General features: G+C 32.8%; 1 protein-coding gene and 1 long non-coding RNA gene across 8 annotated transcripts; one reads left to right on the top strand and one right to left on the bottom strand.

Annotated features, from left to right (window-relative positions):
* Positions 1-2,784: 2,784 nt before the first annotated feature.
* Positions 2,785-5,433, bottom strand: LOC107944839 (uncharacterized). 7 transcript variants are annotated; one of them, XR_001696349.2, is made up of 7 exons: positions 5,183-5,433; positions 4,904-4,920; positions 4,654-4,768; positions 4,459-4,538; positions 3,995-4,080; positions 3,694-3,783; positions 2,785-3,163 (listed from the first exon to the last, which is right to left on the bottom strand). It is a non-coding gene; the product is annotated as an uncharacterized lncRNA (long non-coding RNA). The 7 variants fall into 7 exon arrangements; XR_001696347.2 differs by having other exon boundaries at positions 4,896-4,920; XR_001696345.2 differs by having other exon boundaries at positions 4,654-4,731; positions 4,830-4,920.
* A 17,244-nt stretch (positions 5,434-22,677) lies between these two features.
* Positions 22,678-26,175, top strand: LOC121215950 (aminoacylase-1). Its single transcript, XM_041090897.1, has 5 exons — positions 22,678-23,571; positions 23,659-23,921; positions 24,436-24,573; positions 24,892-25,131; positions 25,735-26,175. Exons 1-5 carry the CDS (start codon positions 22,965-22,967, stop codon positions 25,846-25,848), a joined length of 1,362 nt encoding a protein of 453 aa, XP_040946831.1. The 5' UTR covers positions 22,678-22,964; the 3' UTR covers positions 25,849-26,175.
* The last annotated feature ends 4 nt before the right edge of the window (positions 26,176-26,179 follow it).

The raw sequence follows: 26,179 nt of genomic DNA on the forward strand, positions 1-26,179 counted from the left end.
GATGAGTCTGCACCATTGCCTCCAAGCTACGAGCACCTTTTATGTCGAACGAGTCATATGTCACCGGATCAACAAAAGAACAAAATTGATACGTAATAGACAGAACTTTTATTGGCGTCGTTCCGATTATTTTACGCCTAATTTTTTTACGAAGTTCTGTCAAATCTATGTTCTGGTTAAAAACCAGTCGCACTGTATTCTCCGATAAAAAAACAACATCGTTCTCGGTGTGACAAACCTCACTATCATAGTAAATAACAGCACCAATACGTTCACTCATCTTCAATTTCTATCCTTCTTAGCCTTTCTAAATTTTTTTTTGCTGAAAGTAACTTATGCAATCTGAGGGAAAATTTTGCCTTATTTATAGCCTCAAGCCATACACCACTGTAGCAAAAGCGCGTCCACATGGGAGCTTTTTTCAGGAGCTACTGTAGCAAAAGCGCATCCACGTGGGAGCTTCTTTCAGTACTTCTACTGACAAAGCATCCTGCTTAAAACGTTTTTGACACTGTTTGCTCAGAAACATCTACTCGAAATTATTTTTTCAGGAGCTACTGTAGCAAAAGCACGTCCACGTGGGAGCTTTTTTCAGTACTTTTGCTGACAAAGCATCCTGCTTAAAGCGTTTTTACACTGTTTACTCAGAAACGTCTACTCGAAATGATTTTTTCAGGAGCTACTGTAGCAAAAGCGAGTTCAACCCTAATCTGATTTTTAAATTTTTTTTAATTAAATTACTCAAGTAACCCTAAACCTTAATTTAATTGATTTTTTCTTAAAAAATAATAAACACGAGAACTAATCCAATTTTAAAAAATTTATAATTAATTTAATTGACAAACCCTAAACCTTAATCCCTTATTTATTTAATTTTTTCTCTAAAACCCTAAACTTAAAAACACCAAAACCCTAACCCTAACCCTAAACCAATAACTCAAAACCTTATTGCAGGAGACACGGGTAAAATGCGTCCTTGAGGAAGCGTTTTGCCTACTTGGACACAAAGCGCGCCCTTCAGGGAGCGATTTCTGTCCACGTAGGCAAAATGCTTCCTCAAGGACGCGTTTTCCTGCCACGTCCCCTAACATCGCGCTGACGTGGATGCGCTTTCGGGGAAATAAGGCCATTCCGGTAAATAATTATTTACTGGGCCCATTTCGGTAAATTTTTTAAAAAAAATAAACTTTTATATGTAATTTGCCTGTAAAAATTATTAAAAATTTATAAATAGTAAAAATATTGTATCTTGAAATAAAATATATATTCGCTAATCACATTTAAAATATTAAAATTTTTATATAAAAATTGTATGTAGTTAGAAATACAATCAATTTTTATTAAAAAATGCATTTTAAAAATATTTTAATAAAAATGGAATCAATTTTTATTTAACTTTTTTAATGTTTTAAATTACATCAATTTTTAATATTTTTTTGGTGTTACTGATAGTATGTTTATTTGACTCGATTATCTATTTAATGTCTAGAATAAGCTTTCTCCATCTATCACCGTTCACATGCTCTTTTTGTTTTATACTAAAGTTTTTTAGAATGGTCAATTGACAACAAGGCACGTTTGGTTCGCTGTAATGGAATAGAGGCGTAATGGAATAGAGGCGTAATAACAATTCAATTGTTTGATTGAATGTAATGGAATAGAGGCGTAATAGGATTCTTGTGTTTGGTTGAACGGAATGGAGGTGTAATAGCATAAGGGAAAAAACTAAAATGACTAGAATACCCTTAGCAGATTTTTTTTAAGTTGATGATTATTGTTTTGTTATAAAATTTTAATAAGATTATTAATATAAATAATAAATATTTTAATCATATTTTAACATAATTATTATTAAATATAATTTAATTAAAAATATATAATTTAATAAAATTCTTAATATAATTATTCTTATATGAATTTACTAAAATCATAATATATAATAGTATAAAAAATATATAACTTACTTTATTAATTTTAAACCGCAATACATATTTAATGTGCTAAAATATCATTAATGAAACAAATAATTTAATTATTCTACAATTAAAAAAATATTAGAAGTAATAAATAACTTAAGAATTAAATTTTGCATAAACATAAATATTCATATATTTAAGAATTAAACTGAGAGGTTCGTCCATGCGAGATGGCTATGACGGAGGATCTAATAGATCTCACATTAATTTTGAAAGAGGACATTAATATACATGGTTCTGTAGCTTGTTTATTTCCTCATCTTTGTTGCCCAGTGAAATCTTAAACCCTGAAATAGCTGTCTGGGGTGAGATTTTCTCTCTTCGGTACGTGGAATGTTGTTTTATTTTCCCTTGTATACTTTTAAATAATCATATTTCTCTGTTATTTTATATTTGGTCGATTTCTTGTCCCATGATCATCTATTTGCATTTCATGAAATGGTATAATCTATAGAGGATAGTTGCTTCTTCTCATTTCCCTTTCTGTTCGTTGATAGTTACTTAAAAAAAGTGCGGAGATTTATTGTGGCGTTTATGAACTTCTCTAGAACTTCATCTTGCATCTTTGAGCTGCTTAGAGCTAGAGCAATGTGTGATATTGATTATATCTCCTGGCACTGGAATTACAAGTAATTTTAGTACATTGTTACAGTGCCTTAAATGGAAGCCATTACTGAAATGATGAGTAAAATGTGGTTAGTACAACAATTATAAATGAAAATTTGGATTTGCATTTCTTCTTTAACAATTGACCATGCATCTTATGTGAATTTTTGGACTGACCCACAACATAGAAAGCCATACATTATTGTTTACAAGAGAGCTTGAAATATTATTAAAAAGTTGGAAAGAGGTCAACGATTCAAGAGATTAAGAATGTTCAAAACAATGATTAACAACACTGCATTTAATAAATAAACATATCATGGTTAATCCCCTTCAAAGAATTAGGGATCACTTCCAGAACTCTGTTTTCCCCTAGCAACATATGCAAACTCACAAGCTCCAGACAACAAGGGACTGGAGATGTTACCGTTAGCATACTACACGCGTGATTGCAAATTTATGAACATTCAACTACAACAGTCCAGATCCTACCAAAATTTCTAAGCAAATACCTCAGAATCGATTTGCTGAATATTGGGGAAAATTTGTTTCAGGGTAGCATTGTAGTTAGGAGACTGCGCCTGCAATAAAACAGTACAGTTGATCACATATGAGAAAGGTTAGGAGAGAAGAATGACTACTAGGCCAGTATAGAAGATTGAGAAATGTCAAACGATAATCACCAATTGTGCAAATAACTCTATAGCTAAAATGAATGCAATATGCCAAGGGGAGGATGATGATATAGACTTAACTGAACTCAGCCCAGGAAGGTAGAAAACTACTTTAGATGGATGCCACAAAACAGCATGCACCAAAGACATATTTTATCAATAATTAGAGTCTTCATTCAAATATTAAATTGGAAACATAATTGAGAATAGATTACATATATGAAATCAAGAAAACACAACAAGAAAACGGAGCTTCGTATCATATAAAGTAAGAATTAATCATGTTCCAACTACGAATTTGAACCAGACAGAGAACCAAAAATATCAAGATAATCAACCAATTAGCCATAACAAAACATTTGGGATCGTAAGGATGCTGCAATCGCAAAAACCAACAAAAACTATAGTCTCTAAATACTGCAAGTTACAAACCGTACACATGGATTATTTTCAAGGTAGATAGTAGTGAGCTTTTCTCTTGAACCAGAAACACCCTCAGCTATGTCCTCAAGTGATTGATAATAGCACTGACCAAGAAATCGAGTTAGATAGAATAGAAAAACTTTAGGTCCAAACAACATGAGTTTAAAAAGGGGAACCAGTGGAGCATTTTTCAAAATCCAACAAAATAAATACCAAAAAGGGGAAACCCCTCCTCATTTGCAAAATGAGACAAAATATGGAAAACGTTTAAAAGTTTCAAAGAAGAGATTTCACTGGGATGTCCAAAATAAGTACCAGAAAGTTGATTCATCAACAGTACTAACATAAGCTCCACCTTCTATAATTAAGCCTATGGTAGCTCTAGTCAATAATCTTCTTCCCTACAACCATGAAATAAAAAAATATAATATATTATAACATAAAATTCATGCATACAACCAAATAAACTCAATTCAATGTTTTAAACTATCACATGAAATAGAAAATCCGGTTAATTAGTAAGAAGTCAATGCTTTCAAACGTGCTTCCCTTAAGTTGGTCAAGCAAAAGAACCCATTTTGATCCTCCTAATTACAACTTTCCAAAATACAATCATCATTTTGACTCAGATAATATGCATAACTAACTTGCATATATAGCTCTGGCTACCTAATCAGAAACAAAACCAGAAAAAAATGAAAAGAGAATGTGACATATTATTCAAACATTTAAACCTTGCATATATATTACAGAAGTATCTATCATGATTTATAACATACTTGGAACATTGGTGTAATGCCAGAGCCTCCAGCAATCATCCCGAATGCTCTAACTTCACCAGGTTGATATCTGAACCGTCCTTGAAAGAAACAATTCACAGAACAACAACATAAGGAAATGCAAACCACATGTCAAATGAAAGAAACCGTACTGCCAAGACCAGTTTATGCGTTCATATGAAAAAAATTGTATACCTTGGGTCCCTTCACAACAAGATAATCACCAACGCGCAGCTCTCTGAAATGGTGCGACATTCTCCCTTGAGGATACATCTACTTAAAAGCAAAGTCCGCCAATAGATATGAGCACCTGGATAAGTATAATATCACACAAAGTCAACTCCAACCAGCAAGAAGTTTCAGGCAAGTACCTTAATATGTAATTCGAAATAACCAACATCAGAATCCAATGTTGTAGGTGTATATGGTTTAATAACCTCTTCACCTTGGCTATCATTGCCCCTATTAAAATGAAAAGCATCCAACTTATATGATATTCCCGATCAGAAGTGTTTGGAAATTCGACAAAGATAAATCAAAATCGATTCTACAGAAAAGAAAAGAAAAGAAAAACAGGGAAAAAATTTGGAAGAAGAAGCAGAAATCTGGAGAAAAGAAAAGAAATGTGAGAAGAAAAGAAGCGTACTGTACCAGAAAAAGAAGTAGAAATCTGGAAGGGAAAAAATTGAGAAACGTCGGGAGAGGATGAGGGAAAAGAAATTACCTGTGCAAGGAAGCGTGGGAGAATCAGAGCGTTGAGAACGAGGGCAGAAAACGGAAGAGAAAAAAGGGAAAGACGCGGAATGGGTAATCGGCGCTGAGGGGGCGTAATGCCTATTACGCGCAATCAATGTAATGGGGGAGTAACCGATTCGGGGGAATGGGAAAACAACGAATCAAACAGCCGTTTCCTGCTGGGCTCGCTGCATAGGGGGAATACGCATGCATTCCCCCAACCAAACACGCTGTGATAGATTTATGGAGAATGATGACATATTTATATATTTGCGTGCACTTAATTTATAATTGTGATCATAAACATAGAGAATTTTTTTAAAAAAATTGGATTTAAATATTTTAAGGCAATATATACGTACCTTAATATTTAAATATCTACCTCACTTTTTAAAAAAAAATTATTTGCCAATTAAGATATTAGTTTAGTGGCAAATAATTTTTCTTGACATAATAAAAAAAATATTTGAAAAATATTTATCCAAATTTATCACAAATCTACCAATTATAAATGACTTAATTCACAAATTGGTACTTAAACTATACTCTTTTTCCCATCTTGGTACTTAAAATTTTATTTGGTCACAAGTGGTACCTAAACTACTTATTTTTCCAAGTTGGTACTTCTATTGGTCAAACTGTTAAATCTATTTTAAAATGGTTCCAACCCACAATTTTAGTACTTAAATTATATTAATTTTCCCAAGTTGGTATCTAAACTTTTTTGGTTCACAAGTGGTACCTAAACTATTATTATGTTACTCAATTTACACCAAAATGTTATATTCGTTAAAAAAAATTCTAGCCAATAATAAACCACCATATCATATAAACTTAAAAAAATATTTTTTTTATTTTCATTTTTTTCTACTTTTCTTTCTTTTCTTTTATAATGTCTGACAATATTAGTAATGCTTGAAATTTGCCCTTCCGAGGCCGAGACACTGACTATTAATTATATTTTTGAACTTCACCACCTGCATGATCTACCTGATGAGATAAAAAAATTTATTTCATAAATCAAAATTAGTGTACTATTCCGGAGAAAGGGGTTGAACTGATTGATTCTCAATCTGATACAAACCGATTGAACCAAGATAAAAAAAATCAATTGAATCAATTTTCTCTATTTTAAAATATTTATATTTTTATAAATATTTAATAATCTATTTGATCGAATCGGACAAACTAATCAAATCGAAAATTGATGACTTGATTGACAACCACCTTAGTTTGCATTTAAGGTTGAAACTTCTGATAAACCTCTCAAACATTGTCACCCCTCATCTCTGTTTTCCCTTTGTTTTTTTCATTGTCGCCCACATCTCTGTTTTCCCTTTGTTTTTTTTTTCCTTGCAATTTTCATGTTTCTTTGCACGTTTGGTTGCTTCGCCCGCAAAAAAGACAAATTACTTTAAGTTTGAAACAGATCTCAAATTTGTCTCTCTTTTTTTAGTGTGTGTGTTTTTTTTTTGCTTTTTTATAAAATTAACTCTAAAAAGTTAATTACTTAAATGATCTATTTTTTGATAAAATATGAAAATAGCTTAAAATCTACAGTAAAAGTTGGTAGAACCAAAGTGTATGGCGCTATTAACATGCCACGTCAGCAATTTAGATAAAAAAATTAATTTTTTGGTGGAGCCATGTAAAATAATATCACTTATATAAATATCAGAGAAATACTACGATTCTTGAAAAATAGGAGTTTAAATAATTTTAACTTTTTCTAGTGGAGGTCACCGCCTATCTTGTCTATTCTGCTGCCTAGTCAAACACCTTGATTTTTTTATTTGTTTTTCATTTGTTCCTTTTCCTGACTCTTTTATTTGTTTGTCATTTTTCGTTTTTTTTTGTTTTTCATTATTTACTTTTTCAGTTATTTATTTATTTGTCCTTTATTTGTTTTTATTGGTTTTATAATATTTTTAATGTATATTTTAAATGTTTTATAATATTATTTTTTAAAATTTTAAATATAAATTTTAAATTATTTTAAAAAAAATTAAATATAATTTTTTAAATATTATAAAACATTTAAAATATATTATTTTTAAAGATATGACCTTTCAAATTTATTATTTGTTTTATAATATTTTAAATGTATATTTTAAAAATTTTAAAAATTATTTTTTAAAATTACTTTTAAAGATATTCAAACTTTTTAAAAAATTATATTTAAAATTTTAAAAAATAATATTTTATTTGGTGGAGCAATTACAAGTGTAATTTTTTTTAAAATATGTTTTTTAATATAAAAATTTAAAATTTAAAATTTAAAATTTAAAATTTTGTTTTAGCTCCACCTCTTGGTTCTCTAACATATGTAGAATGGTGAAATTGTTGTGTTTAATAGGAGAGTTCAAAAATTCTGTTGAAGATGAATAACGAGATATTTTTGGTGTACGTTCTTTTTTTATGGTGAAATTGTAGAATGTAATGTTGGTTGTATATTTTAAGGTCGGCAAAAGGTAGGATTGCGGTTTAAAAAAAATGTGAAGCTAGCAGAAATGAAAAGGAAGATCAGTGCGAAAATAGTTATCCATTGTGGAAGGGCGATGTCCAGATTATTTTACAAGTTTCCAATCTATACAGATCCGTTGAAATTTTGTAAGACACAACTATTAGATGATAATGACTTGGGCACTATAATGGAAATATGGTGGTCGACTGAAGTGAGAACCCCCAACCAGTTGAGTTATTTGCTGAGTTAGCGGACTCAGAGAATGTTGAGAATGTTAATCCAATAAGTCTACATCGTGGATTTGACGTTGATCTTAATGTCAGATGGACAGACCAATTAGAATGTGAAGGGACATCACGGATACCCAAAAATCTAAATTATGGTGAGAGTTCGTATAACAACCCTACCCCCGGTCCCCGTTTACAAATACATCCGAAGGTGATAATAAGCACATAGGCAGACATTAGAGAAAGGACCAATAATGGTGAAGATTCTGATCAGGACGTTGAAGATTTTAGTAACCCTGATGCTGATGAGGTTTCGGACAATATCGATGATGAAGGCTCGGAGGAGGTTGAAGATGTTCACGACCATTCATTTAGTAATCTGAGTCGTGGTATTGTTTTATGAAATGAACCTGAATGCAACATGTTGAACATAAATCCAGATGCAGCGCATGCATACAAGTTCCCTGAGTACGCCGATATAATATTTACTCATAGGTTGGCGTTAAATTTACAGTTGGAGAAGTTGTTCGTTGGGCAACAATTTGAGAACAAGGCGAACTATGTGGTTGTCATCAAACAGTACATCATGAAGTTGTCGATTGATTATAAGGTTGCCAAGTCTAAACTAACATTATATGTTGGAGAATGTTAGAAAGCTGGCGATAGGTGTGGTTGGCAGGTTCGGGCTGTATTTATACAGAGGACTCAACAGAGGCAAATACAAAAATTAGAAGGGCATCATACATGCACTGTCGCACATATGTATCAAGACCACCGAAAATTGGATGCCAAAAGTATTTGCAACTGTATCATGCCACTAGTGAAAGATAGCCCATTCATTCTTGTGCCGACATTCATTGTGGACATGCAAGCCTGATTCCATTACAAAGTGTCGCACATGAAAACATGGTGGGCAAAACAAATGACCATGCAACAATTGTACGACGACTAGGATGAGTCATATAATGAACTTCAGGGTTGGATTTCAACAATGATGGAGTATGTCCCAGGAACTGTCGTGGACTTGTAAACGTTGCCTTATAGAGGCCCGAATGGACAATTGGAAATGGAGAGAAGAGTTTTTCGTCGACTGGTCAATTTTCACGGTCTGAAGGAAATTAAATGTTGTACCCGATGTTTGCATTTTATGGTCTTTTAGAAATAAAATTTGTATTGTTACAACTTTTAATACTTTAAAAGATATTATAAATTATACAAAAAAAGACTAATACATAAGTTGTGGAATTATAAACCAATACAATAAATATTACATGACACTTGAAATTTACATAACTCAAAATTGAAAAGAACCGGAAGTGATATTGTCATTTGGGGTATAGCAATTTACGAGACTCCGTTGATGGGGTGGACGTTGGGGTGTATTGTATACATCAGGACGATTGGTAGCTGGATCAAACGTGGCCTGAGGCGGGGTGGAGTATAGTTATTACCAAACATATCAAATGATATCGATGGTTTCTCTGGGTGATATAAACCCAAACCGCCCATGTCCGGGTGATATGAACTGCTCTGCGACCCATCATAACAAGCGTCAACCCATTGGTTCAATGTGTTCCAAAGTTAGTCATTAGAGTTGGGCACCGTCATATATTGATCCCCTAGCTCCCCCATAGGTTGACTTCCACGTTTGTAGCTGTGATCTGATACTATTATAAGTTGCCAACGACATAAATAAACACACCATTGAGTCATGTACCACTGCATGTATTCAGTCGAGGGACTGAAGTCAAACATGCAGGAGTGCATCTCAGGTCGCCTGTCGTACCGAGCATTCCATAGTGCTACATAACATTGATGTTCCACGCTCCAATCTGTTGTATGTTCTCCCTCATAGTCTTACTGTGGGCATCAGCAAATTGTTATGGCTCGACCGACACGAATTGTCTACACACAAACTGTCACATAACTCGATCGGCATTGTACCACTCAACGGTTGAGAAGTTGAGCACTAGCGTGTTAATGCACCGTACATTAAGTACCCCCAATTAGCTGCACAATATAGGCTCGAGCAGCACACATCACCTTGTGTTTAGTGGCGGTGCTCGATAACTCTTTAAAATTTACTCTCAACCATGCCAATGTCAAGCATGTGAAATTCTGTTCCCCATCATTAGGAGACCGTCCAAGAAATCTGTGGCATAGTACTAAAGGTTCCAACACTTTGCTTCGGCCTGTGACCACAGCATTGTCAACTCGTAACCCAAGTTGCATAGCGACATCTTCCAATGTGATAGTGCACTCGCTCAACTGTAACACCCCTAACCCTTATCCGTCGTCGAAACAGGGTTACGAAGCATTACCGAAATATACAAATCAAGTAAACATATATTTCATTTTATACAGTATTCATGTCAAAAATCAAACATAAAGTCCCTTATATGAACCATCGAGGTCCAAAATATGCATTAGAAACGAGTAGGGACTAAACCGGGTACTCAGAGAATTTTTCGCAAAATCTTAAAATTTTTTCCTAGGTGCAGGGGTCACACGCCCGTGTGGTTCTCACAGCCAAAGAAAACGTACGTGTCTCAGGCCGTGTAACTCTCTGACTTGGGTCACATGGTCAAGCCACATACCCGTGTACTAGGCCGTGTGTAAATACCTGGGCATTTTCTTTTGAAATTTTAAAGATGCATATGACACACAGCCAGGTCACACGCCCATATATTTCATAAAATTCAGAATTTTTTTCCATGAATTTTACATCTTTTCAATTTAGTCCCTATATCATAATTTCATCAAAATTCTCTTTATAAAAGTTGTTTATCTATCAAGAACCTTTCATTTTCTACCATAAAACTTCATAATTCATCTATGTTCATCCATGGAAAAACCCTAGTTCTTTAATAAATTTACAAATTAGTCCCCGAGATAGCTAGATTAAGCTATTATGATCTCGAAAATATAAAAATTATTAAAAACGGAACAAGAAAACATACCTAATTGGTCAAAGTAAGCTTGCTTAAGCTACTTTCTCTTAGCTAGGGTTTCCATGGAAATAATTTGGGAAAGATGATGAAAAAGATGATATTTTTATTATTTAATTTATTATCATCTTTTATTTTTTAACTTTCCAATTTCATCATTTTCTTTATGTTATTTTCCATAGATGAATCATCATCATTAACCACAAAGCATTTTTAAATGGTCTATTTACCATATAAAGACCTCCACTTTAAAGTTCTGTAGTTATTTAATCCCTTTAGCTATTAGAACTCAACTTTTGCACTTTGTGCAATTTGGTCCTTTATCAAATTAAACATGTAATCGGTAAAATTTCTTTACGAAATTTTTATACGATATTACTATCATACTATAGACCATAAAATAATATAAAAATAATTTTTCTTCCGAAATCAGATTTTTGGTCCCGAAACTATTGTTCTGATTTTACCGAAAACGGGTTGTTACAACTCTCTCCATTAAGAATTTTTGTCCTCGAAAATCCTACCAGTAAAGAGATTCAGATATTGCTTTCTCATAGTTTCCTCCGGTTCCCAGGTAGCTTCTTCTATATCGTGTCATTGTCGGAAAACTTTTACTAAAGCTACCTTTATTTCTCAGTCCTTTCACTTCAAATGCCAGAATTTTGATCAGTTCTTCATTATAAGTCATGTCAGATTGAATTTTAATATCCATTGGAGAAATAACATGTGATGAATCTGATCGATATCGTCGTAACATAACATATGAAAAACATTATGAATTCTGTCAAATTCTGGCAGTAATGCTAATCTATACGCAACAGGTCCGATCCTTTCAATAATTTCATACTGCCCAATATATCGAGGACTCAATTTGCCTTTATGACCAAACCAGAAAATTTTCTTCTAAGGCGAAACTTTCAAGAATACCTTGTCGTTAATTTGAAACTCTATTTATTTTCGTTTTAAATCCACATAGAATTTCTGACGATCAAATACTGCTTTTAAATTGTCTCGGATCACTTTCACCTTTCTTCAGTTTTACGAATCAGATCAACTCCATATATCTTTTCTCACTGAGTTCAGTCTAATACAATGGAGTTCTACATTTACGACTATACAGAGCCTCGTACAGTGCTATTTTATACTTAACTGATAACTATTATTGTATGTGAATTCGACTAACGGCAATTATTTCTTTTCCAATTGCCTTCGAATTCTGAAACATAGCACCGAATATATCTTCAAAAATATGAATCACACGTTCAGATTGACCATCCATCTGAGGATGAAATACGATACTAAAATGTAACTGCTTACCCAGAGCTTCTTGTAATTTGTTCCAAAATCAGGATATGAACCGTGAATCTTTATCAGAAATAATAGAAACTGGCACACCATGTAATCTAGCAATCTCAGAACCATATAATTCAGACAATCTATTAAGTGAGAAATTCATTCATACTAGGAATAAATATGCAGACTTTGTCAAAAGATCGATGATTACCCAATAGCATATTTTTTTTTCAGAGGTAGAGGTAATCCCGATACAAAATCTATAGTAACTTTATCCTATTTCTATTTCGGTATCGTCACTGACTGTAACAGTCTCGAAGGTATCAGTACCTAATGTTCAACTTTAACTTACTGACATATCAAACAGTTAAATACAATTTCAGAAATATCACATTTCATTCCGGACTATCAGTACATCTGTTTTAAATCGTTATGCATTTTATTATTCCCCAGATGAACAGATATAGTACCACAGTGAGCATTCGTGTAAAATTTGCTGTACAAGCTATGAATCCTTCAGTACACAGGCTATACCTCGAAATAACAGACAATCATCGGGTCCTATTTGAAATTCTAAATCAGAAGTTAATTCACACTATACTCGTTTAATTTGTAACTCATTATCACTTTTCTAAGCTTTACTGAACTGTTGTAGCAACATCAATTAGCTTTAAGCTCAGCTAAAATTGAGCCATTGTCAGACAATTACAATGTAACACCCCGAACCCGAGACCGACACCGGAGTCGGACACGAGATGTTAACAAACTTTGAAAAATTTTTCCAGACACTGCCCAGTCTGAGTACTAGTCGCTTCAAAAATCATATCTTGAGTTTCACAACTCGAAAATCAGTTTTGTGATTTTTCCCTGAAACTAGACTCATGTCCCCACCTATGTATTTTTTTCTAGAATTTTTGGTCGGGCCAATTAGTACAGTTTATTAGTCAAAGTCTCCCATGTTACAGGGGTCGACTACACTGACCTTTTCCCATTACGACTTGGATATCTCTCTGCACAGAGCTTCAATACTGATGCTGTTTGTTTCTATGGAAACTAGACTCAGAGAGGAATCCATACATATATGGTATGACCCCTAATTATCTCTGGTCAATTTATAGTGAATTTCCAAAGTCGGAACAGGGAATCCAGAAACTGTTCTGGCCCTGTTCCACAAGAACCTGAATATCTCTTACTGTACTGTTCATATGATTGTTTCGTTACTTTCATATGAAAGTAGATTCATCAAGGTTCGATTACATAATTTATTCACTATTTAATTCCACTCCTACGAATTCTTGTGATTTTTCCAATCCACACCACTGCTGCTGTCAGCCTCTGTTTTCAAAGTAAACCTTACCTATTTTCGGGGTTTCATGGACCAACTAGGGCCTTGTCATACATATGCCCACATATGATCATACTTAGCCATTCCAATGGCTGATCATTTGCTCAACACTTCCATTCCAACTATAGTTACATCATGAAACCATCTATACATTCATAAACACGAATGGTCTAATGCCATACTCCACTTCTACAAGCCATTTTCGCATGGCTGTACACTTATACATTTCATAAAGTACTCGAAAACAACAATGGGTAGTCCTATACATGCCATATCAAAATTCAACCAAAATAGTACCCAAAAGAGCCTTTGATAGTGTGGGCGACTTCGACTTCAAGATCCCGAGTCCGATAGCTGGAGAACCAAAAATCTATAAAACAGAGGAGCAGTGTAACGAGTAAGCAATTTATGCTTAGTAAGTTTTGAGCAAGGAATTCCAGCATAAACAAAGAATAACACACATTTAGCTAAACGGAATATTTCACAATACGCAATTTACCGATATCAAACTTGCTTCACAACATTAACAACCCTTATGTACATACACAATAGACTAACTTAGCCGAAGGCCGGTAGCTCGTTTATCAACTGAGCGAACATTTATTTGTAAGGGCTCGATTAAATTCAACACATACGTAACATATCCCCATATTGGGATGTTTTTCGAGTATTCGCTGGAATTTTACAGCAAGCTCATTCATTACCAAATCACGTACCTTCGGGATTTAACCGGATATAGCTCCTCGTTCAAATGCCTTCGGGACATAGCCCGGTTTTAGTAACTCACACAATGCCTTCGGGACATAACCCGGATTTAATAACTCGCACGAATGCCTTCGGGACTTAACCCGGATTTAGTATCTCGCACAAAGGCCTTCGGGGCTTAACCCGGAATTTGTATCTCGCACAAATGCCTTCGGATCTTAGTCCGGATATATTCACTTAGCACAAAGCCTTCGGGACTTAGCCCGGACAGCATTCAATTAATCATGCACATCTAACAATAATTCATGGCACATTCATATTTCATTTTCATTTGCGAAACTCAAACACAAGGCACATATCGTCCTTGCACATTCGGCTCAATAGCCTCACATAGAGCATGATTTAATCACATCGTAATTTAAGCTCTCTTACTCAAGAACTTACCTCGGGTGTTGTCGAACGATTCCGCTAGCTATTCAACCACTTTTTCCTTCCCTTTATCGGATTTATTTCCCCTTTGCTCTTGAGCTTAATTAAACAAATAAATTGATTTCATCATTTAGGCATCAAAAAGATGAACACAAGGCACTTAGCCCATATTTATACATTAGACATTAAAGTCTCATACATGCAAAAATCATGCATCAACACAACATATTAGCTAATTTCTTTCCCCTTGGCCGAATATGCATGTCTATTTTTGGGGTCGATTTCAACACTTAATGCACACATATACACACTAGTAAAGCATCCTCCCCCTTTTCATCAATTTAACACATGCATTGCTCATTAACATGCAAAGTTACATTCGGCCTTAGCACACATCTTGCTAGCCGATTCTTCTCCATTTAGCAGCCAATGCACATATGTGCTCACACAAAAATGCTAAAAAGGAGGTTCAAGAATCATCAAGCCATCATCACATGCATCATTAACAAGCTTCATATTTTGCATGCAATGGCATTAACACAACCTCCACCTAGGCCGAATCTTAACTCATCCTCATGCCTCATCACCACAACATCAAACACCAACCAAGAATGATGCATCCATGGTCAAGTGCCATTTCCATCACATAGCAAGATTTAGACCATGGGCTAGGTAGAACTCAAGCTAACAACTAAAACATGCATGCATCTCATGGAACATCATCAAACATACCTTAGCCTAGCTACATGCATGGCCGAATCTCTTCACCTTTCTTCTTCTTTCCTCCTTAAAATTTTTGGCCAAGGATGAACCAAAGGATGAGAAATTTTTTTCTTTGTTTTTCTTTCTAATTTAGGCTAAATGAAGGTGAGAAAAGGATGAACAAAGATCTTCTCCTCTCTTTTCTTTAGCTCACGGCAATGGGGGGGAAAAGAATCAACTACACACCTTTTTTTTGTGTATTCATCATACTCCTTTTCATTATTTAATTTCCATGCCTATTATTTTATTTTTTCCACCCATGATGCACCAACAAAACATGTCTATGACATGTCTTGGCCATCAAACTTGGTCTACCATGCTTGTCATGGCCGGCCACTACTAGTAGGGGGGAATTTGACATGCAAGTCCCCCCTTTGTCCTCATGCACTAATAGGTCCTCACACATTGACCTATCACATTTTAGAATTTTCTCACATAAGTCCTATTGACTAAATTCACATGAAATCAACCAAATTGAAGCTTGAAATTTTCACACATTCATAATTACATATTCTAGACAATAAGTATCACATTCAAACATTTCGGTGACTCGGTTTAGCGGTCCCGAAACCACTTCCCGACTAGGGTCAACTTTGGGCTGTCACATACAATCAGGTATCCATGGCTCGCAAGGCAAACAGAGACTTTCTACTCAGAGTATCTACAACCACATTCGCTTTTCCCGAGTGATATTCAATTGTCAAATCATAATATTTCAACAGTTCAAGTCATCTTCGCTATCTCAAATTCAAATCTTTTTGCGAATCAGATAATTTAAACTTTTATGATCAATAAATATATGATATTTTTCACCAAACAGATAATGTCGGCAAATTTTTAGTGCAAATACAATAGTTACAAATTCTAAACCATGTATCGGGTAATTCTTTTTATGTGGTTTTTAACTGTCTAGAAACACAGGCTATTATTGCCTTCCTGCATCAAAACATAGTCTAAACCATTCAATGAGGAATCACTATAAATCACAAATTTCTTACCCGATTCAGGCTGAACCAGAACTAGTGCTTCGATCAATAGAATTTTCATCTGGTCAAAACTTTACTGACATTTATCAGACCATTCAAATTTTACATCTTTCTGTAATAACTGTACCACTGACGTGGCTATCATAAAAAACCCTTTCACGAAAATTAAAAAGGGGTCATTTAATAAAGCTATTTCAATTATTAACACTGAAGCTTTGAATCATTCCAAAGCCACAATCATCAGATAGATTAAAAACCATAGTGCCATAATAAGACCGATGTTTTAACAGTATAGATGGAACAATACCTCAACATCAATAGTACTCTCCAAATAGAAGAGAAAAATTGAAAGTAGTGTCAATAACAACCAGTACAGTAATACAACTTTTATAATATGAGATCCATATTACTGAACTCTTATGATCGAGTCAAGATTTATAACAGTAATAAATGTAATTACCTCCGACCAATGAATATCTTTCATAGATAAATCATGTTTACTAGATAAGACTAGACCATAAAAATAACAAGAAAACCGAGATAATGAAATCCAAAATGTGAAGCTGTATTGAATTTTCGAGAATAAAAACCACATTGAATAATAAAAAATTGATGATATCCCAAAGAAAATCCAGAAGAGAAATATTGCACATACGCACTAGAAACAGCTGTGATAGAAACAATATAAATTGCATATTTGCATTTCAGAGCTTCAACCAGTAGAAGTAGAAAATAGTATCTTATGAATCTTATCATCAAGTCTTCTCTCAAACATAATTGATTAGAAAACCAAAGAAAAATAGAGTAATACCGCTCATAAATCAACCAGACTTACAATAATTCCGTCTATTGTTATAATTAGTCAATCTTTCTATATGATAAGTGTCGTATCTGAACATGAACAATGTCATATGTCTCTGAGAATAACAGAACATATAGAATACCCAGAGGAGATCGTTGTAAGATACCCGATTATAACAGCTGTATTCAAATATCTTTGCAACTTCATCACTATTCCACTGACTACTAAAGTCATCAATAATCTCACATTATTTATTTCACTGAAGGAACCAATTTAGAAGAAATTTCTGGTTAATCCATTCTATAGATACCATATCTGAATAAGTCAATTACTCATGAATAACTTATTCCTTAACAGTGACATTGCGTATCCTAAATAATCTTCAGAATAATTTGATATCTCTTTTAAAACCGTCTTTACTTGCTAACCCATTCTCAGTTCTGACCACATTATTTATCATTTAACCACTGAACTCTTCGGTTTCATACTTGTGAATTTAATCAATATAAATCTTGTGAATTTCATTGTATAAAACTGTACTGGTGAGGGGATGGAGGTTGTAAAGCCTCAAATTTTGACTTTCATATATACACACGTATAACATGACATTTATCGTCAACATGTTCATTACAAACATTTATTCATACCTTTATGAGTCTCTACTCATCATAAACAACCTTTTTAATCAGATACTTGAGTATCGGTTTCAACATTATCGAAATTAGCTCGGTTGGAAAGCATCTATGTCTATTAGTAAAATAATTTTCATCTGATAACCGACTAAACCGTAGCTCTGATACCAATAAATATAACACCCTTAACCTGTATCCGTCGCGAAATAGGGTTACAAAGCATTACCGGAATATATAGATCAAGTAAACAGATATTTCATTTTATACAATATTCATGTCAGAAATCAAACATAAAGTCCCTTATATAAACTCTCGAGGTCCAAAACATACATTAGAAACGAGTCGAGACTAAACCGGGTACTCAGAAAATTTTTTGCAAAATCTCAAAATTTTTCCTAGGTGTAGGGGTCACATGCCCATGTGGTCAGGCCGTGTAGTTCTCACGGCCAAGGGACATGCCCGTGTCTCAGGTTGTGTAACTCTCTTACTTGGGTCACACAGCCAAGCCACACACCCATGTGTAAATACCTGGGCATTCTGTTTTGAAATTTTAAAGATGTAGGGGACACACGGCTAGGTCACACGCCCCATGTATTTCATAAAATTCAAAATTTTTTTCATGAATTTTACATCTTTTCAATTTAGTCCCTAAATCATAATTTCATCAAAATTTTCATTACAAAAGTTGTTTATCTATCAAAAACCTTTAATTTTCTACCATAAAACTTCATAATTAATCTATGTTCATCCATGGAAAACCTTATTTCTTTGATAACTTTACAAATTAATCCCCGAGATAGCTAGATTAAGCTATTACGATCTCGGAAATATAAAAATAATTAAAAACAGAACAAGAAAACATACCTAATTGATCAAAGTAAGCTTGCTTGGGCTACTTTCTCTTAGATAGGGTTTCCATGGAAATAATTTGGGAAAGATGATAAAAAATATGATATTTTCATTAATTAATTAATTATCATCTTTTATTTTTTTTCACTTTTCAATTTCATTATTTTCTTTATTTTATTTTCCATGGATGAATCATCATCCTTAACCACTAAGCATTTTTAAATGATCTATTTACCATATAAGGACCTCCACTTTAAAGTTCTATAGTTATTTAATCCCTTTAGCTATTAGAACTCAATTTTTTCACTTTGTGCAATTTGGTCCTTTATCAAATTAAACATGTAATTGGTAAATTTTCTTTATGAAATTTTTATACGATATTACTATATACTATAGACCATAAAATAATATAAAAATAATTTTTCTTTCGAAATCGGATTTGTGGTTCCAAAACCGCTGTTCTAATTTTACCGAAAACGGGCTATTACACACACGACATAATGAAGGTGTGAGTCTCCGTACACCATCGCTCAACCAAGGTGAATATTAAGTTTGCTATCAAGCCAAACCTTCAAATCAATGCGACGTCCCCAAATCTTGCCAACTATAAGTATGGCATGATTCGCTTGTCCAGATCGTACTTGGGAAAATGAAACTGTGACCTCAAAACCCGATACCCATCCTATATAGTAAAATTTTTATAAAAATATGATAAATCAATTATCTATATAATTTAAACATAAAATTATATATTGAAGAGTAAAACTAAAAGGTTGAGAAAACAAAAACATCACACTTATACTATACCAACATAGCCATTCTAAGTATTTTTTTTTATTTAAGTTAAATTAAATGAGTAATAAAATATTAATAGTAGAATGAAGATTTGTCATAAAATATTAATAATAACACGTAGAGATCAAATGTGATAATTATGTCCTAATCATTGTTAAGCATTAAAACAAAAGGCAACCATATAACTACAAAAAGTAAATCAAACAAAAAAAAACAATAATGTCCTAAAAGAACATAGGTGGTATGAGTAAATATAAAAATAAAAAAGACTTATTCTTTTTGAATCGATATCTATAATAATTGATAGAGTTTTACATATAATATAAACCAGACATATTCAAATTTAAAAATTTATCTTATATACGAGAAGTTTTATAACAAACATATATATTCACTCGTTAAAGATAAATTTAATCGTAACTCTAATAATTTCGAGCTTGGTTCAATCTGATTTCAACACTTATAATATGATATACAGATTAGTTGAAGCCAAATTAATATATATTCCTAGTTTTCTCGTGTGAATGTGATTTTTAGTTTTTATTTAGGTGGTGTCAATTTAATGGAAGACAAATGTAACTTTTTTGTACCCACAAATGGAACCAAGCACAGCAATAATGCAAAATTAAGTAGAAAGGCTGTCATATTAAAAAAGTTAATATATAAATTTATGAATGTGTCATAAATTAAAAAAAAATTATTATTAACACGTAGAGATCAATTTCATGCAAAAAGGAGTTAAAAAGGGTTAATAACAACCAAATAGAAATCAGTTTCATTCAATCAAAACAATTTAAACAAAGTAGCGCTTAGCAAGAAAAAACGAGAAACTAAAACGAATTTTTTATTTAATTTATAATTAATTTTACTATTTTGTTGATCCTCAATGAAGTATGATTCGTATTTGCTCTAGAAGACATTATCTGCATAATTTTTTAAAAAATTACATAAATTAAATATAGTTAATTATTATATTACAATAACTATAAAATACAAAATACAAACTATAAATAACTTGCTAATTTTTTTTTCTCTTTTCTTCCTTCTCTTCTTCTCTTCTTTTTTTAACTAACAAGCTTTATAAACCTAATAAGTAGTCACATCATTGATGTCACTGATATGATGTGACCAGTCATAATATATATTTTTAATTTTTTAATATATATTTGAAAAAAAAGCCATAGTTTTTTTCCTCAATTTTTTAATTTTTTTAATCTTTTGGTCCTCCATTTTTTATTTCTATAAAAAAATGTCCCTTTAATTTTCTTGATTTCACATTAAAAAAATTATTACATGCTTTTTTTTATAAAACTAACTCAAAAAATTAATTAATTACATAAATTACCTTTTTTTTGATAAAATATGTAAATAACCTAAAATCTACCATAAATATACAAATATACATAAAATATTATAAGACAAATAATAATAAACAAATAAAAAACAAAATAAATAAATAAATAATAAATAAAGGACAAATAAAAAAACTGAAAAAGTAAATAAAGTAAAACAAAAAAATGAAAAAGGACAAACAAATAAAAGAACAAATAAAAAACAAATAAAAAAAGCAGGGTGATGGAATCTAGTGACGCCAAATTATTTGGCTCCACCAGGAAAAGGTAATATTGTTTAAAGCTCTCTATTTTTTTAAAAATCACAGTATTTCTCTAATAATTATACATGTGACGTCATTCTATATGACTCTACCAAAAATTTGATTTTTTTATCCAGATTACTGATGTGGCATGTTGGTAGTGCCAAACACTTTGGCTCTACCAACTTTTATTTTAAATTTTAGGTTATTTTCGTATTTGATCAAAAAATAAATCAGTTAAGTAATTTCTTTTTTTTTTTGAGTTAGTTTTATAAAAAAAAGTCTTCTTTTTTTTGTTTCTTTCTTCCATTTCTGCCTACCATTGTTTCTTTGCTTTTTTTATAAAACTAACTTAAAAATTTTAATTAATTATGTAAATGACCTATTTTTTTAATTAAACAAGTAAATAACCTAAAATCTATAGTGAAAGTTGATGGATCCAAAGAGTTTGGCGCCACCAACATGCCATGTCAACAACCAGGATAAAAAAATTAATTTTTTGGTGGAATCATATAAAATGACACTACCTGTATAAATATCAAGAAAATATTATAACTTTTGAAAAACGGAGAGCTTTAAAAACTTTTTTTTTTAGTGAAGCCAAATAACATGGCGTCACCAATTTCCAAATTACCTACATCATCTGAAGTTTTTTTTTAATTTTTTTTAAAATTTTAAATATATTAAAAAAAATTTGTCTACACCTATTAAAATATATATTAAAATTTTAAAATTGATTATATTTAACATTTTTTCAACATACTTAAAATTTTAATATATTTAAAATTCTTTAAGTTTTTAAAATTTTAAATATATTAAAAAGTATTTTTTATTTTACGTATTAAAAAATATATTAAATATATTAAAATTTTAATATATTTTTAAAAAATATATTGAATATATTAAAAAATTTAATATATTACAATTTGAAAATTTGAAAATTGTTTATGCTTAACATTTTTTTAATATATTTAATTTTTTAAATATATTATTAAAATTTATTATACTTAACATTTTTTAATATATTTAAATTTTTTTAAGTTTTTTTAAATTTTAAATATATTAACAAAATCTTTTTTTATCTTTACCTATTAAAAATATATATTAAGTATATTAAAATTTTAAATATGATAAAAAAAATATTAAAATTTTAAAATTGGTTATACTTAACATTTTTTAAATATATTTAAAATTGTAAAAAATTTTAAAAAAAATCACATTGCAAAAAAGGATGACGGACAACTTTAAAACTGGTTGCATCAATTTATTTGGCTCCACCAAAAAAATGAATTTTTTTAAAGTCCTCATTTTTTCATAAATTGTAGTATTTTTTTAATATTTATACATGTGACACCATTCTACATGATTCTACTAAAAATTTAATTTTTTATCTCGGTTACTGAGGTGGCATGTTGGTAGTGCCAAACTCTTTGGCTCCACATGCCACCAACTTTCACTATAGATTTTAGATCATTTGTGTGTTTAATAAAAAAAAGTCATTTATGTAATTAATTAAATTTTTTGAGTTAATTTTATAAAAAAAAAACTTGTTTCTTTGTTTCTTTTCTGTAAATTCCACTTTCAGCAAATTTTAAAAACAGCATTGACAGCTTTGTGCTTTTATTAAGACAAGCTTTCCACATCTCCTTTCATGAGATAATTTTTTTACAATATAGGTGGATATGAATGGGCGATTGGGTGCGGTGCAGTGTGTTTAGCTTACTTTTTCTCCTATGTTATAGTATCGCTACAGTATCTAATCTCACTGTCACTGTTATTTTTACACTAATAACAACTCACTGTACATCCATTCTCACTTATAGATTATAATAATAAGTTCAGTGTCAACGTAGTGAGCTACCACAAAATTACCCATAATATATAAACATACAACAAGTAATCTCAGTTCACTACTGCCAGTGATTGAATCATTGAAATCAATGGAAAAAGCTTGCAACTCCCATTACCATAATCAATCTCTCCTGCTTCTTCCACTGTTCCCTTCATTGCTTGTTGCAGGTCTGGCATATCCAACCCAAGATGAGCAATCCCAAATCATATCGAGATTCCAACAATACCTTCAAATCAACACAACCCAACCTTCCCCAGACTATCAAAGCTCGACCCAGTTCCTTCTATCCCAAGCCAATTCCCTTTCTTTAGAATCCCAAGTCATAGAATTCGTCAAAGGCAAACCAGTAATTCTCCTCAAATGGCCAGGCTCCGACCTTTCCCTTCCTTCTATCCTCTTAAACTCTCACACGGACGTGGTTCCATTCGAACCTTCGAAATGGACCCATCCGCCTCTTGGGGCTTACATCGATGAAGGAGGTAATATTTTTGGTAGAGGCTCACAGGATATGAAAAGCGTTGGGATGCAATACCTTGAGGCCATTCGTAGGTTGAAGCTTTCTGGGTTTCAGCCAAAACGGTCTCTTTACTTATCGTTTGTACCTGATGAAGAGATTGGTGGCTATGATGGTGCTAAGAAGCTAGCTTACTCTGATGTTTTCAAGGATATGAATGTTGAAATAGTGCTTGATGAAGGTAATGAATGGATAATAAATTGGAAAATATATAATAGTTGGGTCTTTGAAGCTTATGTGTTTGATAATATGTGTTTTTGAAAAACAGGATTACCTTCTACCGACGAGAATTATAGGCTATTCTATGCGGAGATGGCTCCATGGTGGCTGGTGATAAAGAGTAACGGTGCCCCTGGACATGGGGCAAAGCTCTATGACAATAGTGCAATGGAGAACCTTTTGAAGAGCATTGAGAGCATAAGGAGGTTCCGGGCTTCACAATTCGATTTGCTTAAGGCTGGATTGAAGTCTAAAGGGGATGTCATTTCGGTTAACATGGTCTTTCTCAAGGCTGGCACACCTTCTCCCACTGTAAGTCCACAAGTTTGGATCATCAGTTGCTGAAGGAACCTTTATAAGATTATGTTTTTCAGTTAGAATATATTGCTGTGTGCTCAAGCTAGAGTTTTTTTCCTTGATAGTTTAGCTTCGTATTTCGGTTTCGCAACCGCATATTGTTGTAGTGAAATCCATAACTGGAATCGCAAGTTTTCTGAGTAGAGCTGGTTTTGGTACATTAAAACCTTAATAACTGTGATGATTTACAAAGCTGAAGCTTGGATTGTTTCATCGACGATATCTTACAATGTGCACTACTAACCTTTGTCTGATAGTCCCTCAGAGCACTGGACTTGCTAAAGGAAAGAATCAAACTTTTATGCTAAAAATGCTCAATCATTTAAAGCATTGTCTGTTGGGCCTTTTCGCCTGTATTTCTTTCACACCATTGTGATCTTTCTGTCAATCTTGTGTGTCATGATGAGCCATACATACTCTTTAATTACATCCTCTAACTTGTACATATTCTTTATTATCGGTCTGCTAGGGTTTCGTCATGAACTTGCAGCCATCTGAAGCAGAAGCTGGTTTTGATATTCGAGCACCACCAACAGCTGACATAGAATCCTTGGAGAAACGGATAGAAGAGGAATGGGCACCTGCTTCAAGAAACATGACATTTGAGGTAGAGACACTGAAACATTTGTCTCTTGGAAAAACAAACCGGTATTGGGCAATAATATCTGTTAGTGTAAAACTTAATGGGATACTGCCCCCCCCCCTTTGAACAGAAGTAGAGACACTGATCCATTTTTATCAATGTGACATCTTATTTGCCGCTGTCTAAATACTATTGGTGCATTCCTTTAGAAACAGAGGTGATAAAAAAAAGTTTAGGACAAGAAAAGGATTACAAAGCTAACCACTTTTACTAGTGTCACATGGTGGTTTGCCATTTGCATTGCATGAAGTTGTTTTCTGAACTAATTATTACTGTTTCCAGTTTAAGCAAAAGGTTACTCCACATGATGATCTTGGAAGGCCACTCATAACTGCCACTGATGATTCTAATCCATGGTGGACTCTAATAGAAGAAGCTATCAATAAAGCTAATGGAAAGATTGGGAAGCCGGAGATTCTTTCCGGTGCAACAGATGCTCGCTATTTCCGGCAACTAGGCCTTACAGCTATTGGCTTTTCACCAATGACCAACACCCCTTTTTTGCTTCACGACCATAATGAGGTCCATCTTTTAATATTATTGTCATATGCTGATGATGTGTATGCTTGTATGCATATGCCTTTTGCTTTCTGATGCTTGTTTTCTTTCTCTCTTTTCTTTTGAGTGTGGGTTAAGACTTAGGAGTGCTGTATCATAGAAAATTGATTTGGCTGAATGATGCATGTATTACAATTGCAAATAGGATTGAACCTGAAGTAGTGGTAGCCACGAATGGTTCTTTCTCAAGAATTCTAAAAGATATGCAATTGGAACTTTGTTGCATTGTGTTACTCAGACTTGGGTGTATGCCAAATACGAGTACGTGTTGGAGATGAACATATTCAATTCAGTTTAAGATTTTTCATGTACTTGGAAGGTCCTTAGGGTCATATCTCATTATTCATGTTTAGGTATGCATCAAACATAAGTATCGGAGAGGAGTATTTTCAAGAAAAAGAGTAGCCAACATAACTTCCATTTTATTATTCTGATTAGTGGAGCATTGTCTTTGATCTTCTGCCAGGCATGTGAATATGATGAATATGCCCTTTGGCAACTTAGGATGCTAATGCTAGGAAATTGCAGCTTTGTAATCTGATTGTTGTGTTTTCTACCTTATTGCAGTTTCTAAACAAAGCGGAGTACTTTAAAGGAATTAATGTTTATGAGTCCATTATTGAAGCTTATACATCATATATCCCACCTGGAAGAGATGGAGTTTCGAGAGATGAGTTGTAAGGAGCCAAAGAGGCACATCTTCACGTTCTTAGCTTCCCTTGCTTCCTTGTTTGTACCATTTCACAGAGGAGGTTGAGGATGTTCCCAGTAATGTATCAATAAAGGAAGCACTTTCACCACTTATCTATGCTGAAGAGAGCTGACTCATCATGTAACTGCTTGGATTACCAGTTAATTGAATGAGCCTTACTGTTATGCGTTCATGTTTCCTTGTCATAGTATATAATTTTCCTAGTTCTAAATTGTCGAAGTTCTGCTCGGTGGTTAAACAATGTCTATGATGAAATGACATTTAATAAATCACTAGAATACGATCTTAGAAGAGCATTTG

This window comes from Gossypium hirsutum, chromosome D04 (assembly GCF_007990345.1).
Source record: "Gossypium hirsutum isolate 1008001.06 chromosome D04, Gossypium_hirsutum_v2.1, whole genome shotgun sequence".
NCBI lineage: Eukaryota > Viridiplantae > Streptophyta > Magnoliopsida > Malvales > Malvaceae > Gossypium > Gossypium hirsutum.

Coding starts and splice junctions, on each gene's coding strand:
- LOC121215950 (XM_041090897.1), top strand. CDS start 22,965: ATGGAAAAAGCTTGCAACTCCCATTACCATAATCAATCTCTCCTGCTT. Junction 24,574..24,891: donor CAAGAAACATGACATTTGAG/GTAGAGACACTG, acceptor TACTGTTTCCAG/TTTAAGCAAAAGGTTACTCC. Junction 25,132..25,734: donor TGCTTCACGACCATAATGAG/GTCCATCTTTTA, acceptor ACCTTATTGCAG/TTTCTAAACAAAGCGGAGTA.